Source organism: Bos mutus, chromosome X, assembly GCF_027580195.1.
Source record: "Bos mutus isolate GX-2022 chromosome X, NWIPB_WYAK_1.1, whole genome shotgun sequence".
NCBI classification, from domain to species: domain Eukaryota; kingdom Metazoa; phylum Chordata; class Mammalia; order Artiodactyla; family Bovidae; genus Bos; species Bos mutus.
Genome location: NC_091646.1, coordinates 62,075,418 through 62,095,299, shown reverse-complemented (window position 1 = coordinate 62,095,299; position 19,882 = coordinate 62,075,418). Strand labels below are relative to the sequence as shown.

The 19,882-nt window shown below is 36.6% G+C and overlaps 1 protein-coding gene across 2 annotated transcripts in view; it reads left to right on the top strand.

Annotated features, from left to right (window-relative positions):
* LOC102284519 (sodium/hydrogen exchanger 2) overlaps positions 1-15,665 on the top strand; it is a 125,129-nt gene extending 109,464 nt beyond the window's left edge. The window contains exons 9-12 of one of the 2 annotated variants that reach the window (XM_070366037.1): positions 2,042-2,112; positions 4,977-5,141; positions 13,190-13,301; positions 14,998-15,665. In XM_070366037.1, the coding sequence (XP_070222138.1) occupies positions 2,042-2,112; positions 4,977-5,141; positions 13,190-13,301; positions 14,998-15,132 (483 nt within the window). In that variant the 3' untranslated portion in view covers positions 15,133-15,665. The remainder of the gene's footprint in view (positions 1-2,041; positions 2,113-4,976; positions 5,142-13,189; positions 13,302-14,997) is intronic. The other variant, XM_070366039.1, reaches the window with a different exon arrangement.
* The last annotated feature ends 4,217 nt before the right edge of the window (positions 15,666-19,882 follow it).

Sequence of the window (19,882 nt, the reverse complement as noted above, 5' to 3'; positions counted from 1 at the left end):
CTTATCTTTGGTGGGATTTTATAGAATGTAGCAATAGGAATATTGAAATATAGAGAATGTTAAGAATGCTATCAAAATATTCTTATTTTTATTAATATGGAAAAATTTTGGGAACTTTAGTCAAAGGGAAGGGCTAGTTTGTCTACCTTACCTTTAACTTCAGTATGGCACAGACTGTAATTTTCTGGGATACATTTTCTGCACATATAATAACTTTGTATATGTAAAATACTTGTTTTATCAATAATTATGTGCCTAAGAGGACTTCCCAGTGGCCCTAGTTGTAAATAAACCACCTGCCAATGCAGGAGTCAAAAGAGACATAGATTCAATCCCTGGGGTGGGAAGATCCTCTGAAGAAGGGAATGACAGGCCACTACAGTATTCTTGGCTGGAGATTCCAATTGACAGAGGAGCCTGATGAACTATGGTCCATAGTGTTGCAAAGAGTTGGACACGACTGAAGCGACTTAGCATGCATGCATGTGCCTAAGAAAGTGTACCGATAGGCATGAATAGCTCAACTGATTGCATTCTTCTTTCAAATTTTAATAGGTAATTGCCCAAGTTGTAAAATAAGCATTTGTTGATAATTTTATTATAATCGAAAGACGTTTTAGGTTTTTTTAGGGAAAATCATATTTTTCCTGTGTTATTCTTACCATATGGATGAGTTTTAATGACTGTGTAATATATGTTATATTGATAAAACATAATATAGCCAATTTATAGGACCAAGTCAAATTTTATTTCCTTTTTCAACTTTTTATTTTAAAGATGTCAAGTGTACAGATTTCAAACACTGTTCAATGAATATGTATTTACCCTTTACCTTGACTCTCTGTTGCATTTGCCACATTTGTTTTACCACTCTCTATTTATATTGGTACCTATTATTACTGTCATTTGCTGAATGATTTGAAATTAGGTTGCAGAAGTCCTGATTATTCACTTCTAAATGTTTTAGCATGTATTAACATTTTTAAATAAAAGGACATTCTAGTACAAAATCACAACTGTTTATCAAATTCAGAAAGTTTAGCAATAGCATTACCTAATTTAATTCCATATTCACAATTTTTCCAAATGTCCCAATATTTTATAGTATTTTTCTCCTCATCTAGGATCACGCATTGCATTTAGTTGTCATATCCTTTCAGTTACCTTTAATCTAACACTGTTTTTCAACTTTTTGTTACTTTTCATGACACTGGCATTTTTGAAAAGTTCATGAAGATATTTTGTATCAATAGAATATCACTCAAGTTGGGTTTATTATTTCTTCATAAATATATTCAGTTTATTTTTTGTGAAGTTATGTCAAACTAAACTTTTAATCTTAGCACTTAAAGTCCTTTGTTAACTGCTTTCTTTCCCCACCCTTGATCTACATCTATCCAACCTTCTTTTTTCATAAATCTCTTATAAAGTTCCTTATTTTCTCCCATATATGTTACTCATGATATTCCCATTACAAAGAATGATTTACTTTTTCCATATGTAACCCCATTTCTTCTAGGGCAAGCTCACACTGCGCATTTTCATATAAGTCTTCTCTAAATTCATCTTTTTCTATTTCTTTCCTAAATATTCCTTTTCTTGCTGCATTTATACATATACACATACCAAGTTTAAACTGAATTATCATGCATGTGCTTTTATCTTTCCTCTCCAGTTTTGTTCTATATCCTTCAGAAGCAAGAAATATGCCTTTTACATCTTTTATTTCTTTCACTTTACTAGACCTAGACTTTGGTAATTTAATGAATTTATCATATAATACTGATTAATATGTGCATTTTCAATTTTAAATGGAATGTCTCTAATGCTTATGCTAGAATTATTGCAAGCATTCTTATTTATAAATATAGATGCTCCTTTTTATGCTTACCCTGAAAAGAGTTTAGGATTAAAAAATCAAGCAACTCGGATGAAATCAACAATTTTGAAGATGGTGTTGAGAGATCTTTTTATTTAGCATTAACTAACCAAGTTCCTCATGTATACTATATATTTAGACATATATTTTGTTTTATTTCAGTTCTTTGATCATTTGCTGGCTGGCGTAGAAGATATATCAGGACACTGGGGACAATATTACTGGAAAGACAAGTGAGGATTTGCCAAAAGTATGCTTGTATACATGCAAAGAAAAATGCAAATGAACCTGTATATCTTTTTGTATGTTTCTGTTGGGAATAGTTGAGATTTACTCATTCACATGTTTAAAAAATGATGACAGCTAAAGAAACAAAGATCTTTCTTTTTCTTATCATGAAGGATATGACCAACCCTAAGTTCAGACCCTAAAACTAAATAGTGTGCCATAAAATTCTTAGACCTTCCTGGGGTGGGGGGGTATTATACACAGTTCCAGAGAAAGTGATTTTACATCAAATCATGTTACTATCCTAAATAAAGTCTCTAATATCTTGTCACTTGAAACTTATCCAATTTTTTTACCTCAGTTTACAATTATAACTACTGTTAGCTTCCTTCCACATCTCATTCTATTCTCTCTGCCATATATCATACTGTAGTCATGTCTTTACTAACACAGTAAGTTCAGTATATTGTTACCTTAAAGCCTTTGTGTAATGTTCCTGTTGCCTGAAATTCTCTTCTACTTGATCTTTGCATGCCTAGTAACTTCCTGTCATTTAAGCCTTGGCTAAAATTTCATTTCCTCAAAGAGTTATTCCCTTAATATTCATTCTCTATTATATCATAATTATCTGATATTTTAATGTTTTTTCCTTTATTAAATGATATTTTATTTTAATCTTAAAAATATAATTCATATAAAATATATCATTCTTATATGTTTCTCTCAAACTAAAATATAAGTGGCAACAGGACAGAGACCTTGTTTGCATTGTTAAGTTCTGTAACTGCAGCACTTAAAAAAGTTCCTTCTACATAATAGGTGTGCATGTGTGCATGTTAAGTCGCTTCAGTCCTGTCCAACTCTTTGCTACCCTATGGACTGTAGCCCGCCAGGCTCCTCTGTCCATGGGATTCTTCAGGAAAGAATACTGGAGTGGGCTGCTGTGCCCTCCGCCAGGGTATCTTCCTGACCCATGGGGTCAAACCCATATCTCTTATGTTTCCTGCATTGGCAGGAAGGTTCTTTACTTCTAGTGCCACCTGGGAAACACTACATAATAGGTACCAGATAAATATTTTAAAATAAAGAAGTGAATGACTGAGTGAATTATAAAAGGGATACTTTTAATGCTGATATTAAATCTAGTCTGAGATTTTAAATCCAAATGTTTAAACTATTCTAAATTAAGACCTATTCGTAATACCCTGGTAGCAACACATATTAAAATTTGCTGATTCAGCTTAGATTCCTTGCAGGAGCTGTGTTAAAAAACGAAATACAGTTTTAGCAGCCAACACTTGACACAAGCAGTAGGGTCAATACTTTGTCGATATCCTTTTATGCCACATTACAGGAGAGATGGTTTCTATAGTGAAGTTAAGATCAGAGAACCAAGAGAAATTTTGCTAGTGTTCATCCTCAAAGAAAGTCATTTTAAACTGATAAGGAAATATTAATTTACCCTTCTTATAAATGCAACGGATCTAACAAAAATCATTTTTTCCATGTTTGATTTGGATGAATGTTTTTGATCATAGAGAAAGGATGTAAACCATGATAAACCATGACTGGGACTTGTTTGTGTGTGTTAGTCCCTCAGTCATGTCTGTCTCCTTGCGACCCCATGGACTGTAGCCCACCAGGCTCCTCTGTCCATGGGAATTCTCCAGGCAAGAATACTGAAGTGGATTGCTGTTCCCTTTTCCAGGGGATCTTCCTGACCCAGGGATCAAATCTGGATCTCCCGCACTGGAGGTAGATTCTTTACCATATGAGCCGCCAGGGAAGCCCCTACACTTACTGTCTTGCCCTTTCTAATAATTCAAACAGCCTAGAACATTTTTTTTTTTTTACAATAAACAGTTAGAGCTAATTACCTGGCTCTCTGTTTAATTATGTTCCGTGTGGTTTTATACAGTGACTTTTGTTGGCAGAAGAGCTACACACACACTTCGAAGACTTTATAATTGGGGTCATCTCCTTTCCTTCTCCCTTTGCTTTCACCTGTTGTACATAAATATCCTCCTCCTCTAAAGTAGAACCTCTACCATGCACCATAAATTTCTGGGTCCAATTTTTTCATTGGCAAAAATTGCTATTTAACATTCTAAAGTTTTGTTTTTCTGATATTGCCATCTACTGTCTTCCTGAGCAAATTTCGTGTTGATGGCTTGAGCCTAGAGTCAAGGTGGCTTTAAATTCCTGGAGCATCAGAAAGTGACTTTAACGTATGTAAACATTAAAAAGAAGTAGAAAATAATAATAATAATACTAAAAATAAAAAATAAAATTAAAAAGTAGACCTCAGAAAAGTATTCAAGATTGCAGTGAATTTTTTTTTTAGTATGAACTTATTGCCTATAAATCTATATTTAGCTGGTATTTTCACTCAGGTGTTGTGAAACTGTAGTTTAACATGGTTTATTTTTCATTTTGTGACTTTAAATTCAGGTTCCTTAAGCAAATATTTAACTCTGGTGTTCAATTCCTTTTCCCATTCATTGAAATAAACTGTATTTCAGCCGCCTTCTCTGAAATATAGACCCTATGTTGCCAATACTTCTGTCTTTGGTGTAAATATTTTTTCTTCATAAGTCTATATTTCCCTTGGCTTGATTGATGTTAGTGGGATAAATCTAAAGCTGCAATTTACTAATAAAGACATTTGAAATTAGAATTTCTTATGTTTTTTTTTTTTTTTTTGGTCTTCTCTTTACATCATAGAATGGTTTTTCCATTTAAACAAGTTACATATGAAATAGGCAGGGGGTCGACCAGTTCTGGGACCTTCTAACTATAGTATAAAAATTCCTGAAAAAAAAAAGGCACTAATTTCCTGGAATTTTTATTTTATTTACTTCTTGGACAGATTGGAGTATTTGAACAGCAAGTATCTGCAGAAGATTTTGCTCAGAGAATATGATCAGGCCAGATCAAGCATTGTGCTTCTTTATGAAAAGCTTGAAAGAAAACATGCCATTGAGCTAGCAGAAGCAGGCCAGTTAGTACACACACCATCTAGTACATCTTTGCTGTAAGTGTGTTCATGTGTGCAGTGCATGCATGTGTTTATGCATGTGTGCAGTGCATGCCTGTATTTATGCATGTGGTGTCTGTGTTTTCATTAGTTTAGTGAAATATCACACAAAAATTACAGAATTATTTAAAGTTCTATCCTTTTAAAGTACAATCTTCTTTCCTTGCATCACTTCCTGGGAAATATGAAGAAGAACTTAGATGAAACTGAGGATGTTTGAGTAGCATAGGCTGCATTGTTTAGCAAACAGTGGTGAATAAAGCTTAATGGAATAAATTGTCTATGAAACTTCAGCTTCTAAGAGTTTAGAAATGTTGTCTATCTTTAAGAAATACATGTTTGCATTTTTATTTCATTTAAAGACTCATGTTGGGTAAAATTTACCATTAGCTTTTGTTGATTAAGGACTGAACTGAGTGTTAAAAGGTATTTAATTTTTCTTTTTTACTTTGCTGAAGAGAATAAATAGAGAAAAATATAATTTGGAGATTTATTTGCTGTAGGTCTTTAGGCAATTGTTAGGAGAGAATAGATAGATCTTGAAAAGGGAAAATAAAACATAGGAAAAGAAATAAGGAAAGAAAACTATGTTACTATGAATAATTATTAACTGTATTTGGTGTTTGAATAGGAATTGATGTTTTCCTGCATCATGAAATTTTGAGGATGGAGGAGGTTCTTTTATTAATTTTTTATAGATCTTTAAGATCCTTCAAGAATAATTTGTTTTAACAGGTATGAGGCAACTGTAGTTGTATATTTAGTCTAAGACAAAAGGATTAACTACCTTACCCTAAGGCCCATCATTCATAATCAGCAAGTGCAGATTTGACAGGAATGTATTTCATCAGTGGATAGCTCACTTCTCTATTTTACATTCAGAAGTTGAGGCCTCAATATTTAGCCATTGTTTAATAGTAATTGGCTAGAACACTATTATAGCCCTTAGATATACATGGTATGTACTGACATGGAACTATATCCAGGACATAATATTGATTAGAATTAGAATACTGAGAAATAAAAGTGTAGCATGATTACTTTTATAGAAAATATAATTTATATACCTGTATCTGTATGTGTGCATAAATAGTCTAAAAATGTGTACACCAAGAGTTAATTGTAGTTTTCCCTAAGTAATGAAATTGTTTAATTTTTGTGTTATTCTTTATATTGTTGTATATTTTTGGTTATGCATACATTAATTTTAGGGAAAAAAAACCTTAAATCCATTGAGGAAAGGAAATAGACAAAATCAAAAGCAAAACAGAACTTAAGGAAAAAAAAAAGATCCCAAACTCCACAGTGTAAGAATGGGAGTCCTCTTGGTTCCAAGCAGTTGACCAAAGTTAAGCAATGTTTTTCTCAACAATAAGTTAGCAAATAAACACTGGAATAGGATATCAAAATATAGTACAAAATAATTTTTGTTTTAAGAGATTATTAATTAGAATATAACAATTTTTTTTATTGTTGACTTTATGACTTGACTTTTTGAAGTGAACAGCACCAGATGACCTACTGAAGTATTTTCTGCTATAAAGTATTACTGATATTGTCTCAGCTGAATCTTCTATATCAAGTAGAGGTGGCTGGCTACAGGGAGGGAAAGGTAGATGGATAATAATTTTTATGCCATAAACTCTTGAATAGATCAGGCTTTGGACGTATTTAGGAATATTAACATTTTTCTTTTAAGCCAGGTACAAATAACCAAAATACAATTAAGAGCTAAACATAAATTTGATGTATTTGAATAGTATACATAGCAATTCTGATTAATTTAGGACTCTAAGTGTGAATTCTACTTTATGTAAATCTCACAAATAGACTCACATCATTGTCTGAAATGACCTCAGAAATACTGACATTTCCCTTTGAAATAGAAATATAAATCTGGCATTAATATTAGGATAAGAAGTATGCAAACTAGTAATTTATAAGTCTTTAATAAATATATTTCAGAATTTGAATGGAGACTAAAGCTTCAATTGCATAATTGTTATAAAAATATTATGTTTGTTTATATAGGAGAAGTCAACTCAGTTACTGTTAGATGGTAGCATACTTTAAAATTTCAAGCCACTTCATACCCATTAGAATGGCTGTTAAAAAAAAAAAAAAAAACAGAAAATATCAAGTATTGGACAGAAAACAACATGTGTTGGCCAGATTGTCCTGGGATTGGCACCCTGTTGGGGATATAAATGGTTGCAGCCTCTGTGGAAGATGATACAGTGATTCTTTCAAGAAATTTAAACATAGAATTACCATATGATCTAGCAATTCCACTTCTGGGTATTTACCCAAAAGAAGTGAAAGCAGAGACTTGAACAGATATTTGTACACCTTTGTTCATAACAGCATTACTTACAATAGGCAGAATGTGGAAGTGACCTAAGTGGCCGTTGATGAATGAATACACAAATTGTGGTAAATATATTATACACACACACACACACACACACACATCTTTTAGTATTTGAACTAGCTCAACTATAATTTCATCACCTTCACTAGTTTTGTTCATAGTAATACGTCCTAAGGGCCATTTGACTTTGCACTCCAGGATGTCTGACTCTAGGTGAGTGATCACACCATCATGGTTTTCTGTGTCATTCAGATCTTTTTTGTATAGTTCTTCTGTATATTCTCACCATCTCTTCTTAATATCTTCTGCTTCTGTTAGGTCCATACCATTTCTGTCCTTTATCGAGCCCATCTTTGCATGAAATATTACCTTGGTATCTCTAATTTTCTTAAAAAGAACTCTGTTTTACCCATTCTATTGTTTTCCTCTATTGCTTTACATTGATCACTTAAGGAAGGCTTTCTTATCTCTCCTTGCTATTCTTTGGAACTCTGCATTCAGATGGGTATATATTTTCTTTTCTCCTTTGCCTTTAGCTTCTCTTCTTTTCTCAGCTATTTGTAGGGCCTGCCTCCTCAGACACCCATTTTGTCTTTTTGCATTTCTTTGTCTTGGGGAAGGTTTTGATCACTGTCTCCTGTACAATGTCATTAACCTCTGTCCATAATTCTTCAGGTACTCTGTCTATCAGATCTAATCTCTTGAATCTATTTGTCACTTCCACTGTATAATCATAAGGGATTTGATTTAGGTCCTACCTGAATGATCTAGTGGTTTTCCTTACTTCCTACAATTTCAGTCTGAATTTGGCAATAGTTAACGATCTGAGCCACAGTCAGCTCCCAGTCTTGGTTTGCTGACATGAAGAGCTTCTCCATTTTCAGCTCAGTTCAGTTGAATTCAGTCACTCAGTCGTGTCTGACACTGTGACCCCATGGACTGCAGCACGCCAGGCTTCCCTGTCCATCACCAATCCCCAGAGCTTACTCAAACTCATATGCATCGAGTCAGTGAAGCCATCCAACCATCTCATCCTCTGTCCATCCCTTCCCCTTCTGCCTTCAGTCTTTCCCAGCACCAGAGTCTTTTCCAATAAGTCAGTTCTTCCCATCAGGTGGCCAAAGTATTGGAGCTTTAGCTTCAGCATTCAGTCCTTCCAATGAATATTCAGGACTGATTTCCTTTAGGATTTTCTAGTTGGATATCCTTGCAGACCAAGGGACTCTCAAGAGTCTTCTCCAACACCACAGTTCAAAAGCATCAATTCTTCAGTGCTCAGCTCTCTATATGTTCCAACTCTCACATCCATACATGACTACTGGAAAAAAAACAGCTTTGACTAGACAAACCTTTGTCAGCAAGGTAACATCTCTGCTCTTTAATACTCTAAGTTTGTCATAGATTTTCTTCCAAGCAGCAATCTTTTTTAGTTTCATGACTGCAGTCACAATCTGCAGTAATTATGGAGCCCAAGAAAATAAAGTCTGTCACTGTTTCCATTGTTTCCCCATCTATTTGCCAGGAAGTGATGGGACTGGATGCCATAAGTTTAGTTTTTTGAATGTTAAGTTTTATGCCAGCATTTTCACTCTCCTCTTTCACCTTCTTCAAGAGTCTCTTAAGTTCCTCTTCACTTTCTGGCTTAAGAATGGTGTCATTTGCATATCTGAGGCTATTTATATTCCTCCCAGTGATCTTGATTCCAGCTTGTGCTTCATCCAAGCCTGGCATTTCACACGATATATTCTTCATGTAAGTTAAATAAGCAAGGTGACAATAGAGCCTTGATGTACTCCTTTCCCAATTTGGAACCAGTCTGTTGTCCCATGTCCGGTTATAAAAGTTGATCCTTGACCTCCATATAGATTTCTCATGAGGCAGGTAAGGTGGTCTGCTATTCCCATCTATTTAAGAATTTTCCACAGTTTGTTTTTATCAGTACAATGAAAGGATTTGGCATAGTCAATAAAGCAGAAATAGATGTTTTTATGGAATTATCTTGCTTTTTCTATGATCCATTGGATGTTGACAACTTGATCTCTGGTTCCTCTGCCTTTCTTAAATCCAGCTTGAACATCTGGAAGTTTTTGGTTCATGTACTGTTGAAGACTAGCTTGGAGAATTTTAAGTATTATTTTGCTAGAGTGTGAGATGAGCACAATTGTGTGGTAGCTTGAACAAACTTTGACATTGCCTTTCTTTGGGATTGAAGTGAAAACTGACCTTTTCCAGTCCTATGGCCACTGCTGAGTTTTCCAAATGTGCTGGCATATTGAGTGCAGCAGTTTAAAAGCATCATCTTTTAGGATTTGAAATAGCTCAACTGGAATTCCATCATCTCCACTAGCTTTGTTCGTAGTGACACTTCCTGAGGCCCACTTGACTTTGCGCTCCAGGATGTCTGGCTCTAGGTGAGTGATTTCACCATCGTGGTTATCTGTGTCATTAAGAACTTTTTTGTGTAGTTCTGTGTATTCTTGCCATCTGTTCTTAATATTTCTTCATTTCTGCTATAAGGTTGGTGTCATCTGCATATCTGAGGTTAGAATATAATCAATAGGATTTCAGCATTAACCATTTGGTGATGTCCAAGTTTTCTCTTGTGTTGTTGGAAGAGAGTATTTTCTATGACCAGTGTGTTCTCTTGGCAAAATCCTTTTAGCCTTTGACCTGTTTCATTTTGTATTCCAGGCCAAACTTTCCTGTTACTCCAGGTATCTCTTGACGTCCTACTTTTGCATTCCAGTCCACTATGATGAAAAGGACACCTTTTTTGGTGTTGGTTCTAGAAGGTCTTGTAGGTCATCATAGGGCTGTTAGCTTTTTTAACATTAGTGTTTGGGGCATAGTCTTGGATTATGGTGATATTGAATGGTTTGCCTGGAAATGAACAGGGATCATTCTGTCATTCTTGAGATTGCAACCAAGTACTGCATCTCAGAATCTTTTGTTGACTATGAAGGCTACTCCATTTCCTCTAAGGGATTCTTGCCCACAATAGTATATATAATGGTCATCTGAATTAAATTTGCCCATTCTGGTCCACTGTAATTCACTGATTCCTAAAATATCAGTGTTCAGTCTTGCCATCTCCTGTTTGACCACTTCCAATTTATCTTTATTCATGACCTAACATTGCAGGTTCCTATGCGATATTGTTCTTTACATCATAGAACTTTACTTCCATCACCAGTCACCTTCACAACTGGGATGGTTTTTGCTTTGGTCCCATGTTTTCATTCTTCCTGGAGTTATTTCTCCACTCTTCAGTTCAGTTCATTCACTCAGTCGTGTCTCACTCTTTGCAACCCCATGGACTGCAGCATGTCAGGCTTCCTTGTCCATTACCAACTCCCAGAGCTTGCTCAAAATCATGTCCATCGAGTCGGTCATACCATCCACCCATTTCATCCTCTGTTGTCCCCTTCACTCCCCCTTCAACCTTTCCCAGTATCAGGATCTTTTCCAGTGAGTCAGTTCTTCACATCAGATAGCCAAAGTATTGAAGTTTCAGCCTCAGCATCAGTGCTTCCAATGAATATTCAGGATTGATTTCCTTTAGGATTGACTGGTTTGATCTCCTTGTAGTCCAAGGGACTCTCAAGAGTCTTCTCCAACACCACAGTCCAAAAGCATCAATTTTTCAGTACTCAGCTTTTTTTTTATAGTCCAGCTCTCACATCCATACATGACTACTTGACAAACCATAGCTTTCCAGTAGTAAATTGGCCACCTACCCACTTGGGGAGTTCATCTTTTAGTGTCATATATTTTTGGCTTTTCATACTGTTCATGGGGTTCCCAAGGTAAGAATATCGAAGTGCTTTGCCATTCCCTTCTCCAGTGGACCACATTTTGTAAGAATTCTCCACCATGACCTGTCTGTCTTGGGTGGCTCTACACGATATGGCTCATATTTCATTGAGTTAGACAAGGCTGTGATCCATGTGATCAGTTTGGTTATTTTTTTGTGATTGTGATTTTCATTCTATCTGTCCTCTGAATGGATAAGGATAAGAGGCTTGTAGAAGCTTCCAGATGGGATGGACTGATGTGGGGAAATCTGGGTCTTGTTCTGATGGGCGAGACCATGCTCAGTAAATCTTTAATTCAATTTTCTGTTGATGGACAGGGCTGTGTTCCCTCCTATTGTTTGGCCTGAGGCAAAACTGTGGTAGGGGTAATAGCGATATCCTTCAAAGAACTTATGCCATCATTGTTATATTCAGTGCCCCTGACCCCATGGCAGGCCTCTGTTGACCCATGCCACCACTGGAGACTCCTGCACACTCATAGGCAAGCCACACTCAATCTCTGAGGTCACTGTTTCTTTCTCCTGGGCCCTGGTGTGAACAAGGTTTTGTTTGTGTCCTCCAAGAGTCTGTTTCCCCAGTGCTGTAGAAGTTCTGTATCAAATCCCACTGGCCTTCAAAGACAAATTCCCTGTGACTTCTCATCCCTTTGTCAGATCCCCAGGTTGGGAAATCTGTTGTGTGTCCTAGTACTTTTATAACAGTGAGAGAGCTTCTTTGATATAATTGTTTTCCAGTTTGTGGGCCATCTGCTCAATGGTTCTATGGTGAGGCTAATGGCGACCTTCTCCAGAGGACTTATTCCATATGCTATGCCTCCCAGGCCTGCTGCAGCCAGAGATTCCACCCTTGTGACAGGCCACTGCTGATCCATGTCCCTGCAGGAGACACTGACACACTCAAAGGCAGGTCTGGCTCAGTCTCTATGGGGTCTACAGTTCCTGATGTGCACAAGGTTTTGTTTGTGCCCTCCAAGTGTTTCGGGCAAATATGGGGTTCTATTCTAAATGCAATTTTGTCCCTTCTACAGTCTTGTTGGGGCTTCTCCTTTGCTCTTGGACATGGGGTATCTTTTTTTGGTGTGGTCCAACAATCTCCTGTCCATAATTATTCAGCAGTGATTCTGGAGTTCTCACAGAAGATGAGCGCACATCCCTCTACACCATCATGGGTACCTAAAATAGGCAAATTCATAGACAGAAAGTAGAATGGTGGTTCCAAGAGCTAGAGAAAGGTGGGAATCAGGAGTTATTGTTTAATGGGTACAGACTGTCAGCTGGGAAAGATGAAAAAGTTCAAATGATAAATGGTGGTGATTGTTGTAAGAGCTGTGAATATATTTAATGCTACTGAACTACTTAAAATGGAAATTAAAAAAAAGCCTCAAAGCCATTTGAAATGCTACTGTGAAACGGCATAATTCTAATGGCTAGCCTCAGTTATCATAATTAAATTGATCTGCAGTTTTCCTTGAATAATGAGTGAATAAGCACTTTATTAAAGTCATTTTGAAGAATCACTGTCAGCAATTTATACATACTTGTTTGGTTGTGTATAGAGTGAACATGGGTATGGATTATAAAAATTTTAGTACTCACAAACAGAACTGTCCTTTGAAATATTTTTAGCCTGATATTGAGATAAACTGACTTAGAAGTAGAAAGTCCCTGAATGTCTGAATTTGCTACCCTTAAAGTTCAGATTTCTTCTTTTCAGTGAGTCTCCCTCTCCATCCCAGCCTCAATTAGTCTTTCAGACCATCTTTGTAATGCATGTATTGGTATTTTAGCTTTTATGAATGCATTTATGAAAATGTATTTATATGGTGATTGCCTATAATGAATCCAGGTATCTTTTTTCAGCCGCCGTCATGGAACAGCCAAGTCAGTCCCATCCCCAGCACCTCAGGATCAAGACATTATGGACAATATTCAAGATCTACTGGCTACAAACCTTTATAGGGTCAGGAGAATGGTAAGATTGTTATTCAGTATATACTACTTTATTCATCACAGAAATGGAATAAATCTATATACACTTTGTTTTATAATTTCAAATGAACTTTCCCCCCATATATGTCACAGAAATGTTAGCAGGGTAAATAAAATGACAAATCAGTGTTTCAGTCACTCAAACTTGTTACTCATAGGAAAGTCCTATAACATTTTCTATTTAATTGCCAGTTTTTTTAAGGAAACTCCATACTTCTTCCATAGTGGCTGTATCAACTTACAGTCCCATCAGCAGTGCAAGAAGGTTCCCTTTTCTCCACACTGACTCCAGCACTTGTTGTTTGTGGATTTTTTTGAGGATGGCCATTCAGACCATTGTGAACTGTTACCTCATTGTAATTTTGATTTGCATTTCTCTAATAATGAGTGATATTGAGCATCTCTTCATGTGTTTATTAGCCATCTGTGTGTCTTTTTTGGAGAAATCTGTTTAGGTCTTTTGCCCACTTCTTGATTGGGTTGTTTGTTTTTCTCATATTCAGTTGTATGAGCTGTGTGTGTATTTTGTAAATTAATCTTTCATCAGTTGTTTCATTTGCTATTATTTTCCCCCATTCTGAGGGTTGTCATTTCACCTTGTGTATAGTTTCTTTTGCTGTGCAAAAGTTTTTAAATTTAATTAGGTCCCACTTGTTTATTTTTGTTTTTATTTCCATTTCTCTAGGAGGTGGGTCATAAAAGATCTTGCTATGCTTTATGTCATACAGTGTTCTGCCTATATTTTCTTCTAAGGGTTTTATAGTTTCTGGTCTTACATTTAGTTATTTAATCCATTTTGAGTTTATCCTTGTGTATGGTGTAAGAAAATGTTCTAATTTCAGTCGTTTACACATAGTTATCTGGTTCTCCCAGCACCACTTATTGAAAGCAAAGAAGTGTTAGTTGATCATTTGTGTCTGACTCTTTGCAATCACACAAACTGTAGTCCACCAGGCTCCTCTATCCATGGAATTCTCCAGGAAAGAATACTGGAGTGGTTTGCCATTACTTACCTGATTTCATACAACACTACAGTGCTACAGGCATCAAGACACTGGCACAAAAACAGAATTATAGACCAATGGAACAAGATGGAAAACACAGAGACAAACCCATACACCTACGGGCACATTATCTTTGTATATTATTGCCTCCTTTGTCAAAGATAAAGTTCCCATAGGTGTGTGGATTTATCTCTGGGTTTTCTATCTTGATCCATTGATCTATACTTATGTTTTTGTGCCAGTACCATACTGTCTTGATGACTGTTTCTTTGTAGTATAGTCTGAAATCAACTAAGTTGATTCCTCCAGCTCCATTCCTCTTTCTCAAGATATTCGAGGTCTTTTGTGTTTCCATTCAAATTGTGAAATTGTTTTGTTCTAGTTCTGTGAAAAATGCCATTGGTAATTTGATAGGGATTGCATTGAATCTGTAGATTTTATTTGGTAGTATAGTCATTTTCACAGTATGGATCCTTCCAACCCAGGACCATGAAATATCCCTCCATCTGTTTTGTTGTCTTTGATTTCTTTGATTAATATCTTATAGTTTTCTATATGCAACTCTTTTGTCTCCTTAGATAGGTTTATTCCTAGGTATTATATTATTTTTGTTGCAATGGTATATTTATACCTTTATATCCTTTCATTTTGCTGAAATATGAAAATTTCTTCCAGTGCCCACGTCTGATCAGGCAACTCATCCAGCTAACTCACTCAGTGCTGAAGTCCTACCTTCACTCCCTGACTGACAGCAGAATCCTGTCGTCAATTCTGACATACCGTGGAGCACTACTAGGAGTCAATATTTGACTACAGATGTTCATTTCATTTTGAAGTACTCATTTCAGTTTGAAGAACCATTCATTTCCATTTGAAGGACTCCCATTAGCACTTCTTATAGACCAGGTCTGATGGTGACAAACTCCAATTTTTGTTTATTTTAGAAAGATATTTATCTCTCCTCTTTTTGAAGAACAGTTTTGTCATTTACAGTATATGTATTTTGTGGTTATTTTCCTTTCAATACTTTGATTTATTATTCCACTTTCTCCTGGCCTGCAAGATTTTTGCAGAGAAAAATGTATATATACTATTAGTGGCTTTCCTAAATTTGTGATGTGTCATTTTTCTCATGTTATTTTAAAAATTCTCTCTTTGTTTTTGACAATTTAATAATAATGTTTCTTATATAGACCTTTTCAGGTTTAACATATTTGGGGGTTCATCTGAATATGAATGTCCATTATCTCTCAATATTTATATATTTCAGCCATTATTTTATCTTACAATAGCTTATTTTATTAAGCTTTTATCCCTTTTCTTATTTACTTCTGGTACTCCTATTGTGCATATATTGATTTACTTGATGGTTTCTGAAAGTCTCATAGGCTTTCTTCATTATTTTTCCTCTTGTTCCTCTGATTATGTAATTTGAAATGAATTGGGTTCAAGTTCACGATTTTTTTTTTTTTTTTTGCTTGAATGAAATTGATATATGAAGCTTGGTATTGAAATTTTCTCTTCAGTAATTATTCAGCTCTTGGATTTCTGTATCCAACCCCCCCAGAAAAGGCTATTATTGAACCACGCAGAGACGCTGGTATTCTTGGTTTCCGGAGGAGAGGAATTCAATCCAGGGCCAGAAACGAGGCTTGATCGCTCAGAGCTTTTGTGGAAGAAAGTTTTATTAAAGTATAAATGAGATAGAGAAAGCTGACATAGGCATCAGAAGGGGGCAGAAAGAGTACCCCTTGCTAGTGTTAGCAATGGAATTATATACTCTCTACTCCCATAATTTACATTTTAAGATAACAGGATTAGCCAGAAGGTTTTTTTCCAGAGACTGTCCTCAAGCAGGATACATTATTGTTATACAGTCCTAAGGAATGTAGAGGGGGGAAAAAAAAAGTTTGTCCTTTCTTCTTCGTTGAGAAGTCCAGACCCCTCTCTCCTTGGGGACCCCTAGACTTCTTATCAACCTACCTAAGAAATAACTCTCTCATACTCCCTTCTCTTTTAGGAGAATTATGTTGCCAAGGGAAAGGGGGATCATTCTCATTCCATAACTGCTTCTGAGCTGATAAGGGGCATTGTCCCTAAATTGGTGAGGCAACATATTCTCCTAACCCTCATATTGAGGGTCTCTGATCCAGGGGCCCCAAGTAATAGTTGGAGGAGGGTGTGGCACTCATAGGAGCTTGGACAACCATTTGTAACTTAAAAGTTTTTAGACGGTTAGAAAACTCCATTATACAGTTACAGATGTAAGGCAAAATAGTCATTAAACCAAGTTAAAATCAAAATGAAAAGTCACATTATGTCCATAGTTACATCAGTCCATCTTAAGGTTGTTAGATGTCATCAGTTTAAGAAAAGGCATCACATGTGATTGTTGTCAAAGATATTTGCAGACTTGGAGAAAGTCTTTTCCTTGAAGTGGAGATGTCCACCACAGGAAGCCTTCCACTGATGAAGAGGGGAGTGCTCCACAGACCCAGCAGTTAGACCGATTGTGGAATGCAGTGTAGGAGTGAGCCCAGGACAAGAAGGCATTGTCTTAAGGATCAAATGGCAGACTCAGGATTTTTGGAGTCAGCAGAAGTAGGCTCACATAGATTATCAGGCCCATCTGAAAAGTACAAAGTCAGAGCACAGAAAGTAAAGGCATAAAATGAAGTTACTTAGTTCTGGTCAGGGTGCCACCTCTTAACTCGCGTGTGATGTACCCAAGAATCAATTCCTGGCACTTTGACAGCTGTGGGAGAAGAAAGAATAACCTGCTAAGGGCCTTCCCAGAGGGGCTCAAACGACAGGCCCCCAGACCCCAATGATTTTATGAGGAACTCGGTTCCTTGCTCAAATAGAGGCTTGCGTGACTCAGAGGCTGGGTCAGGAGTCATCTCCCAGAGTTCTGTTAATGCCTGTTGTAAAGCTGAGAGCTGAGTTACATAACTAGTTAATTCCAAGGCTTCAGGGTATATAACCATGTTTATGCATAAGAATGGCCTTCCATAAATACATTCAAAGGGGGACAGTTCGAGCCCTCATTAAAGCTATGGGTAGGACTTTAATCCAAATGTCTTGCATCTATTGAATTAATTTGTGCAGATGTCTTTTGATAATGTCATTAGCTTTTTCAATCTTTTTTGAGGATTGGGGTCTCCAGGAACACGGTAAGTGATATTTTATTCCTAGAGCTTTAGACACCCCCTGAGTTAGAGCAGCTTTAAAGGCAGAGCTTTTGTCATTCTGAAGGCTCTGTGGCAGCTCAAACCTGGGGATAACTTCATGGATTAAAATCTTTATAACCTCCTTAGCCTGTTCACTACTACAGGGAAAAAGCCTCAATCCATCCAGTAAAAGTATCCACCCAAACTTGTAAGCAAGAATATCCATTAGGTTTTGGCATATGAGTAAAATCAATTTCACAGTCCTCTTCAGGATATTTTCCACTTTGTTGTAATCCAGATTTTGCTAGCTTTTCAGTCCTTGGGTTATTTTTCTGACAAACCTCACACTTTTTGATAATGTTCTTTAAAGTATTATTATATTTTTACCTTCAAACAAATGAGAAGCCATCTGGTAAGTACTCACTGCACCCAAATGAAAACTCTGGTGTAAACCCTTAAGAATTTTCCATTGAGCATTTTCAGGAATTATTAATCGTCCATCCTTGGACTGTAACCATCCTTTATCAGTCATCGTTGCTCCTCTTTTCTCATATCTTTCTGATTCTCCCTCAGTATATTGTGGTTTTTCCTGTTCCACAGGACCTGTCCAGATCAAAGGTGTCTGTAGTGAAGGGGTTTTGAAAAGTGCTGCTTTTCTGGCTTGACAGTCAACCAGCTTATTACCTTTGGCTACTTTACTCCCATCTCAGTTGTGTCCTTTGCAATGCATAACAGCTATTTCTTTAGGACAATATATAGCAGTTAAAAGTCTCTCGATCTCTCTGAAATGTTTAATAGGTTCTCCTGTTGTTGTTTTAAACTGTCTTTCTTTCCATATTGCAGCATGAACATGTAAAGTCAAATAAGCATACTTAGAATCAGTGTAGATATTTACCCACTGCCCTTTGCTTAACTCTAGAGCTTGGGTCAGAGACACAAGCTCTGCTAACTGAGCACTGGTTCCCTGGGGAGAGATTTTGCTTCTTAAACCTGTTCAGCAGTCACCACGACGTAACCTGCTTTACGCTTTCCATCCCAAACAAAAGAACTGTCATCTGTAAATATTTTCATGTCAGGATTGTCTAATGGGGTATCCATTAGATCTTCCCGAGCTGCATGGTTTAAAGTTAGGAATTGGGAACAATCGTGATCAGGTGTTTCATTTTCCTTCTCAGAAAGGAAAGTGGCAGGATTTAAATTCCCACAAAGTTTAAGCTTAGTTACTCGTCCTTCTAACAACAATGACTGATATTTAAGAAGCCTACTGTCTGTCATCCAAATATTAACCTTAGAATTTAAGATTCCACTCACATCATGAGAAGTCAGTACAGTAAGGTTTCATCCATTAATTATTTTTAAAGCTTCAGGTGCTAATAAAACTGCTTCCCCAATTACTCTTAGACAATGGGGCCACCCAAGTGAAATTGCATCCAATTCTCTGCTTAGATAAGCAATAGGTTGCTGGTGAGGCTCTCGGGGCTGTGTCAAAACTCCCAAGGCCACACCTTTTCTTTCAGTGACAAATTAAATTCTGACCCTGTGGACAGCTCAGAGCGGAAGCTTGCAGCGGAGCAGTCTGAAGAACCTTAAAATCCTTTTGAGTATCTGGAGGCCAAACCAGTTTGTCGGTTTGGGCCTGCTAAGTTTCAACTATAAGTTTATATAAAGGCCGGGCAAGTTCCGCATAACCTGGAATCCAAATGCAACAGTAACCTATGATTCCCCAAAATCCTCTCAGTTGTCTTAAAGTCATAGGTAGGGGATGATTTAGTATAGGTTTAATTCTCTGGCGCCTGGGGCCCTACTCCCTTCTGATATGATTAGGCCCAGATATCTAACAGATTGTTGACAAAGCTGAGCCTTTTCTCTTGATGCCTTGTAACTGCAGCCTGCCAGAAAATTTAAGAAGTCTTCTGAGGCTCATGAACAAGCTTCCTCTGTCTCAGCACAGAGCAAAATATCATCTACATATTGTAACACCACTGCTTTGGAGCTATGAAATTTTGTAGATCCCATGACAAACTTTATCCAAATAAGTGAGGACTGTCACGAAATCCCTGGGGCAAAAGTGTCCAGGTTTACTGAGAAGCTGGCTGTGTAGGGTCCTCAAAGGCAAATAGAAACTGACTTTCATCCACCAAAGGCACTGAATAGAAGGCATCTTTTAAATCAATTATTGAGAAATATTTGGCTCATTCAGGAACTTCAGACAATAGAGTGTAAGGATTAGGCACCATAGGGTGTAAAGGAGCTACAGCCTCATTTATTATTTGTAAATCTTGGACCAGTCTCCATTTAACATTTGATTATTTTTTATATCCAAAATAGAAGTGTTATATGGACTGTTATAGGGAATTAATAGTCCCTGCTCCTTTAAATTTTCGATGTTG